Consider the following 11,188-nt stretch of genomic DNA (forward strand, 5'->3'; position numbering starts at 1 on the left):
CCTTTCTCCTTCTCCCTCTCTCTCCCTCTCTCTCTCCCTCTCTCTCCCCCTCTCCCCCTCTCTCTCTCCCTGTCTCTCTCCCTGTCTCTATCCCTCTCTCTCTCTCCCTCTCTCCCTCTTTCTCTCCCTCTCTCTCCCTCTCCCTCTCTCCCTCTTTCTCTCCCCCTTTCTCCCTCTCCCTCCCTCCCTTCCTCTCTCTCCCCCTCTCCCTCCCTCTCCCCCTCTCCCTCTCTCTTCTCTCTCTCTCTCCCTCTCCCTCTCTTTCTCCCTCTCTCTCACCCTCTATCCCCTCTCCCTCCCTCTCTCCCTCTCTCTCTCTTCTCTTTCTCTCCCCCTTTCTCCCTCCCTCTCTCTCCCCCCTCCTGGGCCTCTCTAAGTGAGTAGAACTCTGGGTGTGGGGGCGCGGCCTAGCAGACAACCTTCCTTTCCGCGAGACTGCATACATGTTGACATGCATACATGTGTGCACACACATGCCCCTGGTTTGATGGAGCAAAATCGCTGACTGGAACATGCCAGTGCTCCCCGCGGCCGCGGGCGGGGGGGCAGGGCACAGCGGGGGGCAGGGCGCGGGTGGGGCAGGGCACGGGTGGGGCGCGGGTGGGGCTCTGTCCGCCCCCTGTACCCTCAGTGCTGGCCCGAGGTGGCCGCACGGCTGCCTCTCGTCCTGGCGGAGCCCCGAGACCCCTCAGTGGGACCCTCGGCCTGTGACCCGGTGCTGGCTGTGGGCTCAGCGGCCCCGGGACACGGGCCGCAGCTGCTCCTCCTCCCCTGGGTGGGTTCGGGCCTTCCCAGAAGCACCAGCTGAGGGGGCCGCACTCTCCCTGGGCCGCTCCCCCGAGGGGACAGGCCTGGGAACGGGCCGCCCGTCTGAGTTCAGGGGCACTGGGGGCCTCACTCAGGTCCTTCGGGGGCTCGCGGGCTGCACTGGCTTCCCCGTGCCCCCTCACGGCTGGCGGCCCCCCCGCCCCACCCCTCCTGACCAGGGCCCCTCCCAGGCCCAGCAGCTGCACCCAGCACAGCTGCCCCAGGCCGGCGGCGACACACAGCTCGGGCACCCCTGTGTCACCGTGAGGCCCCCGGGTCCCTGGACGCTGACAGTGTCTGTGCAGGTTACGGGGGAGCCCGAGGGGCCGTCCGCAAGGCGTCACCCCCTGTCCCTGCCCCCGTGGCTGGGCTGGGCCCCGAGGCCCAGGCCCTGGGGGAGGGGCGCAGTCCAGCCTAAGCCAGCCTGGGGACGTTTGTCTCGCGCGCGCGTGTCCCCTGGAAGTGCCGGCACTGCTCCCTGCCGTGCTCCCGGCATCGGGCACGGCGCCACGGTGCACCGTCAGTACACACTGCCCGGACGGGGCTGGGGGGAGGTCGTTGGACGGGTGGGCATGCCAGGGGAGGGTGGCAGGAGGGATGCGCCATGGGGTGTGGGTGAATGGATGGACAGACGGATGGCCGGGGTGGGGGGAGGAAGGGGGAGGGAGAGGGATGGATGATTGGGCGTAGATGGCTTGGTGGGTGGGTGGGTGGGTGAGGGGTGTGTGACGGGCGGGCAGGTGGCGGGAGAGCGGGCAGGGCCAGAGCGCGAACGCAGTGCGCCTGCCTTACCCGCGGCTGCGGGCTCCCCTCCCGTCTCCGAGCACAGCCAGGTGTGGCCCCAATAAGTAAAACCCAAGGCCGAGGGGGCGGTGCCGGGGGAGGGTGAGGAGGGAACTGAGGTTTGGCGCCCGAGGGGCCGCTGGAGTCCCTGGGTTGGAGGTCGGACGGCGCCCCGGGGCGGCACTGCCCGTTCCCGGGGGCCCCTCGGACAGACGCGTCCCGGGACGGTAGCTCGACCCGAGGCCCCTGGCCCGGCCTCGTCAGCCTCCCGGTACAGAAACACGGTCCTTCCAGGGCAAGGAGAAGTTCCTGGGCATCCTGAACAAGTACATGGAGATCCACGGCACCGTGTACTACGAGAGCCAGCGCCCGCCCGAGGTGCCCGCCTTCGTGAAGAACCACGGGCTCCTGCCGCAGCCCGAGTTCCAGCAGCTGCTGCGCAAGGCCAAGGTGAGCCTGCGCCTGGCGCGGCCTCCGCTGGCCCCAGACGGGGTCGGGGGGGTGCCCACCAGGCAGGTGCCCCCACGCTGAGCGGCGGGAGGGGAGGGCCCCGTGGGGGTGGGGCGGGGGCACCTTTGTCCAGTGAGCAACCTGCCCCACGGTGCCGGGCGGCCTCGCGCGGCTCATTCTCTGGGATTGGCCAAGGCCCTTCGAGGTCAGCGGCCGAGGTGGCCCTGGGCCCTTCCCCCCTGGAGTCCCCCTGGAGTCCCCGCTGACCAGTGCAGGCCACTGCTGCGCCTCCCCCCCCACACGGGGGAACCTGGGCTCGGCTGTGTCCTCCCCGACCCGCGCCCAGCCCCCGCCCGAGCCCACCCCCTCCCCTCCCGTCCTCAGCTCTTCATCGGGTTCGGCTTCCCCTACGAGGGCCCCGCGCCGCTGGAGGCCATCGCCAACGGCTGCGTGTTCCTGCAGGCCGGCTTCCGGCCGCCACACAGCTCCCTCAACCACGAGTTCTTCCGGGGCAAGCCCACCTCCAGGGAGGTGAGCGGGGGGCGCCGGGGGGGCGGGCCGGGCGGGGCACCCCTGCCCTCAGCCCACGGAGGCCCAGCAGCGCGCCTGTGCCCCCAGGTGTTCTCACAGCACCCCTACGCGGAGAAGTTCATTGGCAAGCCACACGTGTGGACCGTGGACTACAACAACTCGGGGGAGTTTGAGGCGGCCATCCAGGCCATCCTGAGCACTCAGGTGGGAGCCCCTGCCACGTGCGCCCGCGGCTGCCAGTCTGTGCGTGTGCCCCGTGCACTCCTGTGCTCATGCGCGCCTTTCTGTGCATGTGCCCCGTGCACACGTGCGCCTGTGTGTGCATGCATACCCGTGCACACGTGCGCCTGTGTGTGCATGCATACCCGTGCACACGTGCGCCTGTGTGTGCATACATACTCGTGCACACGTGCGCCTGTGTGTGCATACAAACCCGTGCACACGTGCGCCTGTGTGTACCCCGTGTGTGCCCGTGTCTGCGTGTACACCCATGTGTACGTGTGCCTGTGTATTTGTGTGTACACTTGTGTGTGCATGCATCTGTGTATCTATGCCAGTGTTCAGTGTGTCTATACTCCCATGCGCACACGTGCCTGTGTGTACACCCATGTGTGTGTGCCCATGTGCCCCTGTGTCCATGTATGTCTGGGCTAGTCTCTGTGCTGGATTATTTCTGGTTGCTCACACAAGAAATATGCGGCGGCAGCTGCCTTGGGGATAGGCCGGCCTCTGGGGCAGGAGGCGAATGTGCTTTTATTGCGTTTCTGTTTGATAGTCTTTAACATGGACATCTGTTCAATTTGTTCATTAACTAATTAAAAAACCACAGTATTAAGAGGATCTAGATGCCCAGGAGAGGGGCCAGAGCGAAGGGACCTCGGGGAGGGCACTTGCCTTGCACGCAGACGACACGGGCTCAGTCCCCCGAGCACCAGCGGGAGGGATTCCTGGGCTCAGAGCCAGGACTCAGCCCGGAGCACCCCCGGCCGTGGCCCCAAACCAAAGCCAAAACAGAATGAGAAGCCCAGGAGCGATGTGCAGTGGGGAGGCGCTGGGTTTGCACACGGCTCGCCCGGGTCTGATCCCCGGCACCCCACAGGGTCCCCCAAATCTCACCAGGAGTGACCCCTGACTGCAGAGCCAAGACTCGGCCCTGAGCACTGCCGTATGTGCCCCCAAACAAAACTCCCAGGTAGCCCCTGGGCCTTTCAGTCGGCACCAGCCAGCCGGGCCCCCTGCAGCCCCCTCAGCCCCAGCACCGCCCGTGAAGCCCCCGGGAGCCCCCCGGGCACCCCAGGCTGTGTGACGGGAGGCGAGTGGCTGGGCCCGTTCATGCTACTCCAGTAAAGAGATTTGGGGGCCGCTCCCAGGGCCCGAGGGGGCGAGCCAGCTGCACCCCCGGGGCCCCTCCGGCCCTCCCGGGCTCAGGGCTCCCCCTGGCGTCTACCTGGGGTGAGGCCTCTCGAGCCCAGCGCCCGTCCCCACGTGCCCTGTGACCAGGCCTGCCGCCCCTGGCCAGTGGGACAGGACAGGTGGCCGGCCCTTGGAATCACGCGGCCACAGGGCTTCTGTTGCACCCCACCCAGAGACGTGTGTATTGAGAGGGGCCCACGGCGGGGCCACGCCAACGGAGGGTCTCTGGGGTTCTTGTTTGGGGGCGACACCCGGACACCCAGCGGTTTCCAGGGCGTGCTCCTGGCTCTGAGCGCAGTGGTCACTTCTGGAGGGGCTCAGGGGACCTTATGGGGTGTCGGGGCTCCAACCCGGGTCAGCTGCACAAGGTCAGCGCCTTAGCGCCCGTGCCAGCCTCCACCCGGCTCTGGGGCTTTGATTGCTAATCTGGGCTTGACCCCTGCATGCCCGGAGACTGTCCCCAGCCAGCCCCGGGGAGTCACTGCAGCTGCCGGGCGGGGACAGGGGCTGCAGGGTCCTCGGGAATGGCGCTGGATCCAAACCCTCGTTCCCGGATCCAGGGACAGGGACAAGGGTGCGGGTCAGGGGACACAGGTCAGGTCAGGGCTGGCTGAGAGCTGGGGGCAGGGCAGGGCCACAGTGGCCACAGCTTTCCGGGGGCCCCGGGGTCCCCTTTCCTGGGACACCCACCCACAGTGCCAGCCAGAGACTCGGCCCCCTTCTGCCCTGCCGGCTGAGCGCTCGCCTGGCTGCTCCCGGGGCCCGGGGCCCCCACTTCCGTCCTTCTGGGAGCCAGGTCTGGACAGGGGCACCCCGTGGGCTGGGACGCCCCAAGTTCCTCTGTCCTCGTCCGGGGTGGCACGCAGGTGCACCGGGGGTGCCACTGAGTCCTCGGCACCCCGGGCCGTGTGTGAGGGGGGAGGATGCTGCAACCTGGGCGTCTGAGGAGGGCACTGGGGATGGGCGGCAGGGCTGGGTCCTGAACCCGGGGGCCAGCTGGACTCTCCAGTGCCTGGGGCTGTGAGAGCCCCCAGGCCTCCAAGCTGGGTGCCTCCCCCACAGGTGGACCCCTACCTCCCCTACGAGTACACGTGCGAGGGCATGCTGGAGCGCCTGCACGCCTACATCCAGCACCAGGTAGGGGCGCTGGGGGTCAGAGTGGGCGGGAGGGGCCGTGAGCCCTGCAGGTGGGGCTGGGCTGGGGGTGACCCACCGCCCTGGTCCTCACAGCACAGACACAACTTCGTCATGAAGGCGGGTCGTTAGGCCTGTGGGGTGGGCTGAGTTCAGGGGCTGGATCCATTCCCAGCTCCTCCCTGCCCCCACGCCCCCACGCCCCCCTCGGCCAGGAGCCCCGGAGAACCACCGAGTGTGGCCCCCAATCCAAAACGAAGCTCAGCGTTTGGTTCAGCCACTGAAGGAGACGTTGAAGCTCTGAGCCCCAGCCCGGGATGGGTAGAGACCCCATGGGGGGCCGGGGGGACGGGCTGTGCCCCCTCCCCCACGGGGTCCCCAAGGGGCTGGGGGTAAGCTGTTGCGATGCAGCGCACCCTGCAACTCCAAGACCGGGACCCGGCAGGGCGAGTTGTGGGCAGGGCCCCGTGGGTAGAAGCCCCTGGGCACTGCGGCCAGCCGGAGCCCTGAGCCCGCCGTGAGAGGCGCCCGGGCCCCCTGCTCACCCCGCTCTCCCGCGGGCAGGACTTCTGCACGGCCCCAGGCGCGGCGCCCGCGGGAACCCCGGCCCCGCAGGGGCCCCTGGTGCTGGCCCCCAACGCCAGCCACCTGGAGTGGGCGCGGAACGCCAGCCTGAGCCCCGGGACCTGGCCCCCCGCGCGCTCCCTGCGCGCCTGGCTGGCGGCCGAGGGCCGGGCCTGCACCGACGCCTGCCTGGACCACGGGCTGGTCTGCGAGCCCGCCTTCTTCCCCTTCCTCAACAGCCGCGCCGCCTTCCGCACGTGAGTGCCCGCCCGCCCGCACCGGCTCAGGGGCTGGACCCAAGAGGCAGCGCGGGGGTCATCGGGCATTCGCGGGGAGGGGTGGGGGGACGACGCCTTCCCTAGGGCACGAAGGGCGGGGCCTGGCTGTAGGGGCGGGGTCGGACGTGAGGGAGGGGCGGGGCCTGAAGGGAGTGAAGGCAGGGTCAGAGGAGAGGGGCGGGGCCCGATGGAGGGAGGGGCGGGGCCTGGTGGGAGTGTGGGACAGGCCAGACGGGAGGGCGGAGCCTGGTGGGAGGAAGGGGCAAGGTCAGACAGGAGGGGCGGGGCCTGATGGGAGTAAGGGGCGGACCCGAACGGTGGGGGCGGGGCCTTGTGGGGCGGGGCCTTTATGGGCGGGGCCAGCCCGAGCCGGTCCCAGCTCCCGGTGCCCGCCCAGGCTGCAGGTGCCCTGTGACAGCACCGAGTCGGAGATGAGCCACCTGTACCCGGCCTTCGCGCAGCCCGGCCAGGAGTGCTTCCTGCAGAAGGACGCCCTGCTCTTCAGCTGCGCGGGCGCCAGCACCAAGTACCGCCGGCTGTGCCCCTGCCGGGACTTCCGCAAGGGCCAGGTGGCCCTGTGCCAGGACTGCCTGTGAGCCGCCGCGCGGCCCCCCGGATGGCAGAGGCCTCTGGGAGCAGGAGAGACGGCGGGGTCCACGCGGGCCCAGGGGCGCCTGAGACAGTTGGGGCGTGCGGGCTCGACGTTAGGGTCAGTCTGTCCCTCCGGAGTAGCTGGGGGTGCGGACAGAAGGGGCAGGGGCTGGGGAAGGCCAGGAGGGGTCCACCCCGCCCGCCCAGACGCCCTCCCTCGATCCTCGGGAACTAAATTCAGGGGTGCAGGGTCAACCCGGACCTGGGTTCCCCTCCTGCTTGTCCCGTCTTCTCTCTGGGCTTCGCCCGCCCTGGCATGACTTGGATTCCAGACCCCGGACCTCTCCAGCCTTCCTCCCCCTCCAGCCTCGGTCCCGCAGAGTCCAGCCTGGGAGGCTTGTCACTGGCCCCGGCGTCTGCCGTGGTCAGAGGCTGGGAAGGGCGCAGTGGGCTGCGGCCTCCCGGCTTCCCCCCTCAGGCTGCGGCCTGTCCCTGCCCCCACCCTCATCCCTGCGGCCTGCCTGCACCCCTGCTCTCGCCTGCACCCCAGCCTGGCCTGATCGACAGGCCCGGCCCCAGAAACACTGCCACCCCCCAGATCCCTGACCCCTCTCCCACCCACCCCTCTTGGACCCCAGCAGCCCCCGCCAGGGAGAACAGGCACCCAGAGTTGGAGACTGACGCTGACGCTCACTCAGGGGCCTTCACTGGACCTGGGGCCCCAGTGACCCCGTGACCCCACGGGCCCCAGCACTCAGCTGTTGGGGAAGCAATAGAGACTCTTCTCTTTTTTTTAAAGATTTATTTCTTGAAATAATAAATATTTTATCGGGATGTGTGGAGCAAGGAGGAGCTGCGCTTCCTCGTCTTTTCCCCAGGGCTGCCTGGAACCAGGGGGGCTCGGGGTGGGGTGCTCCCTGGGTCCCCCACCACACAGTCAGGGAGCACCCCTGTCAGCCAAGGTGCCCCTCTGTCTCCAGGGTCTCTGGTTGTGGCACCCCGAGCGTCATCGCGTCCACCTCCTGCAGCCTGACTGGGGCCCCTGGGCACCCGGGGCCGACGGGGTCGTCATGACCCAGCATCTGTCATACATGTGGTGGGTCTGTTCTGCATGGCTCAGCACAGAGACTCCAGTCACTTGTCCGAGGTCACCCAGCGAGTGAGCACTGAGTGTGCTTCACCGTGAAGGCGATAGTTCATTTCACATTGCTGAGGATCAAATGACCCTGGGGCACCCCCCAACCTGGCCTCCCAGTCACAGGCACTTGGGGACCCTGCATCTGAGGGGCTTGCCACTGCTCATGCTCAGGGCTTGGGGTTGTGGCCAGGGGCTGGGAGCTGAGGAGCCGCTGGCAGGTAGAGGCCCCTGAGGAGTTTAGGCTGCAGAGGGCTGTCGTCAGTGGGTCTAGCTCATGGGGGGCCGTGGTGGCAGGGGGCCGTGGTCGCACTGTCGAGACGCGGGGGGGGGGGCGGGGGCACGCAGCAGTCTGGAGAGGCTGTGGCAGACACAGGCCTTTCTGGGCGGGAGGGGCACACCTGGCGATGCTCAGGGGCTCCTCCTTACTCTGCACTCGGGAGCCACTCCTGGGGTGCTCGGGGGACCCTCTGGGATGCCGGAGATGGAACCTGGGTCAGCCGCGTGCAAGGCAAACGCCCTCCCCGCGGTGCTGTCCCTTCAGCCCAGGCCTTTTCCCCTATTATTTATTCTTTAAATCTTCTGAAAGCAGAACAGTTTTTATTGAAGATTTTACTTAGGTGTGAGGGGAGGGGGCTGGAGCAACAGTGCAGGGGGGAGGCCCTGCCTGGGTCTGAGCCCAGCCTGCAGAGGCAGGTGTGAGCCCTGAGCACTGCAGGGTGTGACCCAGAAACAGCAGCGGGAAGGCGGGAGAGGGGAGGGGAGGCGGACCGGGGGTGGGGGTGGGGGGGAAGAGCACAACCCCGCCCTTTCCCAGAGCAGCTTTAGCTTCGCTGCGGGGCTGAGTGGGAATGCGGCTGCGTCCCCCCCACGGGGACGGTGTGACGGGGGCCGAGGGCTGTGATCTCTCCGGCGGACGGCTGCTTCAGGGCGCCGTGCAGACCTGGGTTTGGACAAATGTGGGATGACACAGATTTGCTCCCACACAAACACTATTATAGACACAGGCGCGGGGCGGCCGCCCTGCCCACGCCTTCCCCCCCCTGCCCGCGGCTGACCTCCAGCCCACGAGCGGAGGCCGAGGGAGGCGTGAAGGCCGCTTCTGATCAGAGAGCAGCCGCAGAAAGCCAAGGCCGAGTTGCCTGAGAGGGCAGGGGGCCGGGCACGGCGGAGCCCATCGTGCACGCCTCCAGACAAGGGGCGAGTGACCACCAGCTGGAGGGCCCAGACAGCAGCCCCTGGCCTCCACCTGGCCATCAGGAAGCATAAAAGCCCCAACGTGCGGAAGCCAGGGGCTGGCTCGTGGCTCGGGCCGACTCGAGGCCTTGAGTTCGATCCCGGGGCCGCCCACATGCCTGCAGCAGGTGTGCATGCGACCCCCCTATGCACCTGCAACAGCAGCAGGAGGAAGGGGCTGCCGGGGCCCCCGCGGTGGGGCAGAACGGAGCACAGGGCCCCCACACCGGGGAGAGCAGCCCCGCTAGACTCTCCAGGTCCCAGGGGCCCCGGCAGCCGGCTTGGAGCTGCCCCCACTGCGCCCCTGCTCCAGGCAGCCTGGATCAACCCCCTCGGAGTCGGCTAAAAATAGTCTGGGCGCGGCTTCTGCAGAGATTTGAATACAGTCCTCGGCTGGAGAGCTGGAGAGCGGCAGCTGCCCCCGGTGCAGGGGTGAGGGGGTGGGAGCTGTTCACTGCCCCCCTGGCCAGGCGGCCAGCACCCTCTCCCCTGAGGGGCGCCCTCTCCAGCAGGGGCTGGGAGAGTCGGGGGGTGCCGAGGTGATGGGGTCCCGGGGATGCTCAGGAGCAGCCGGCGCTGAGCGCCCAGCTCTGCTGCAGACTCACTTTCCCACCCTCACATCCCGCCCTGCTCCCATTGCTCACTCGACAAACATTCAGCTGCCTCCACAGGCCTCCCCCGCCCGGACGGCCCCTCCTCACCCAGCTTCCGGCACCCTGGGACCCGCCTGCCCCGGGAGAACCTGAGGTGGGGGGGGGCCCTCACTGGTCCGGGTCCGCACCAGTTTCTTGGCTGGGCCGTGCTCGTGGCGGTTTACAAGCCCCTTTGCAGGATCTGGAGGGAGGGCGCAGAGGACAGCCCGGGCTAATCCCCGAGGCCCTCAGGAGGGATCCCTGAGCACAAAGCCAGGAGCAAGTCCCCAGCACAGTCGACGTGGCCCAACAACAGCAACAAAAGATTTAAAAAAATCCAAACCAAGAAACTCTCCGGGCCAGAGCCTTAGTCCCGCGGGGAGGGCGTTTGCCTTGCGTGTGACCAGTCTGGGTTCAATCCCCAGCATCCCCTTTGACCCCCTGAACAGCACCTGGAGTAATTCCTGAGCCAGGAGTAAGCCCTGAACTGCACCAGGCGTGGCCCCAAAGCAAAGACAAAAACCTTCGACTTAAGGGTCGATGCATGAACTTTAACGTGCAGGAGGTGGGGGTCCGTCCCCAGCACCACCCCACGGCAACCCCCAGGCACTGAGCTGGGTGTGACCCCAAGTCAGACTCGCCAGCCCGGGGAAGAGCAGCTCTCTGGTCGCCAGGGCTGAAGCAGGGCTGAGAGGGAGCCTGGGGGCGGGTGTGTGTGGGGCAGTGGCCGTGGGGGTCCGTCTGAAAGCTGCTTCCCTCCTGAGAGAAAACTGAAAACATGGGCCCGGAAGCAGAGTGCTCCAAACTGATTTTGATATTTGTCACCTGCTGTCACCCCAGCAGCCACTGTTCTGGGGCTTTGTCCCCGCCTCCTGAAGGCAGGCGGTACCTGCCGGCTTCTCGGGCACGCGAGGAGGTGAGGCGTGGCACCACGGGGCGGGACGCCCGGCGTGCTCAGGGCTGACTCCCGGCCGGCTAGGGGGACCAGAAGGGACGCCGGAGAGTGAACCGGGAGGTGAGCGCCCTCCCTGCTGTCCTGTCACCCCGGCCCAGAGTGTTTCGTGGGTGTAACTGGTCTGTGTCAGTCCGGAGAACCCCGATATCGAGAGGGATTTGCAGACTGCACGCACGCACAGACACCCACATACGCCCAGGCCGTGCAGAGAACCTACACATGCCAGGGCCAGGCGGCGCCCAGGAGAGGCTGTGTGCTGGCTGATACACTCTGCAGCGGGGGGCCTCGTGCTAGAGGCCCCAGGAAAGGCCTGTGGTGTTCACTGGGGGGGTCTGTAGGCAGAATTTTTCTCTCCCAGGGGAAATCCACCTTTTGTTGCTACTGGGATGCCCACTGATTAGACGAGGCCCACCCCGCTGCAGAGGACCAGCTCCCGTGGGGGCCGGGCCCCTGTGCTCTTGGGCTGAGCCGCCCCAGACACCCCAGAACAGTCCGGGCCCTCTGTGTGCAGCCGAGTAAATACCCAAAATTAGCCACCACCCACCGTGTGGGGAACGTGACTCCTTCTCCAGTGCTCCAGCTCCTGAGGGCCTCAGGGTACCACATTAGTCTGAATTGCAGCGCCTGGCGTTACCTGCAGGCAGGAACGGGCAGGTGGGACAAGCCAGGCCTCTCCTGA

The 11,188-nt window shown here is 67.7% G+C and overlaps 1 protein-coding gene across 1 annotated transcript; it reads left to right on the forward strand.

Moving 5' to 3' along the window:
• Positions 1-1,497: 1,497 nt before the first annotated feature.
• Positions 1,498-7,385, forward strand: MGAT5B (alpha-1,6-mannosylglycoprotein 6-beta-N-acetylglucosaminyltransferase B). Its single transcript, XM_055132295.1, has 7 exons — positions 1,498-1,509; positions 1,822-2,040; positions 2,425-2,571; positions 2,659-2,775; positions 5,047-5,121; positions 5,683-5,939; positions 6,358-7,385. Exons 1-7 carry the CDS (start codon positions 1,498-1,500, stop codon positions 6,554-6,556), a joined length of 1,026 nt encoding a protein of 341 aa, XP_054988270.1. The 3' UTR covers positions 6,557-7,385.
• The last annotated feature ends 3,803 nt before the right edge of the window (positions 7,386-11,188 follow it).

This window comes from Sorex araneus, chromosome 3 (genome assembly GCF_027595985.1).
Source record: "Sorex araneus isolate mSorAra2 chromosome 3, mSorAra2.pri, whole genome shotgun sequence".
NCBI classification, from domain to species: domain Eukaryota; kingdom Metazoa; phylum Chordata; class Mammalia; order Eulipotyphla; family Soricidae; genus Sorex; species Sorex araneus.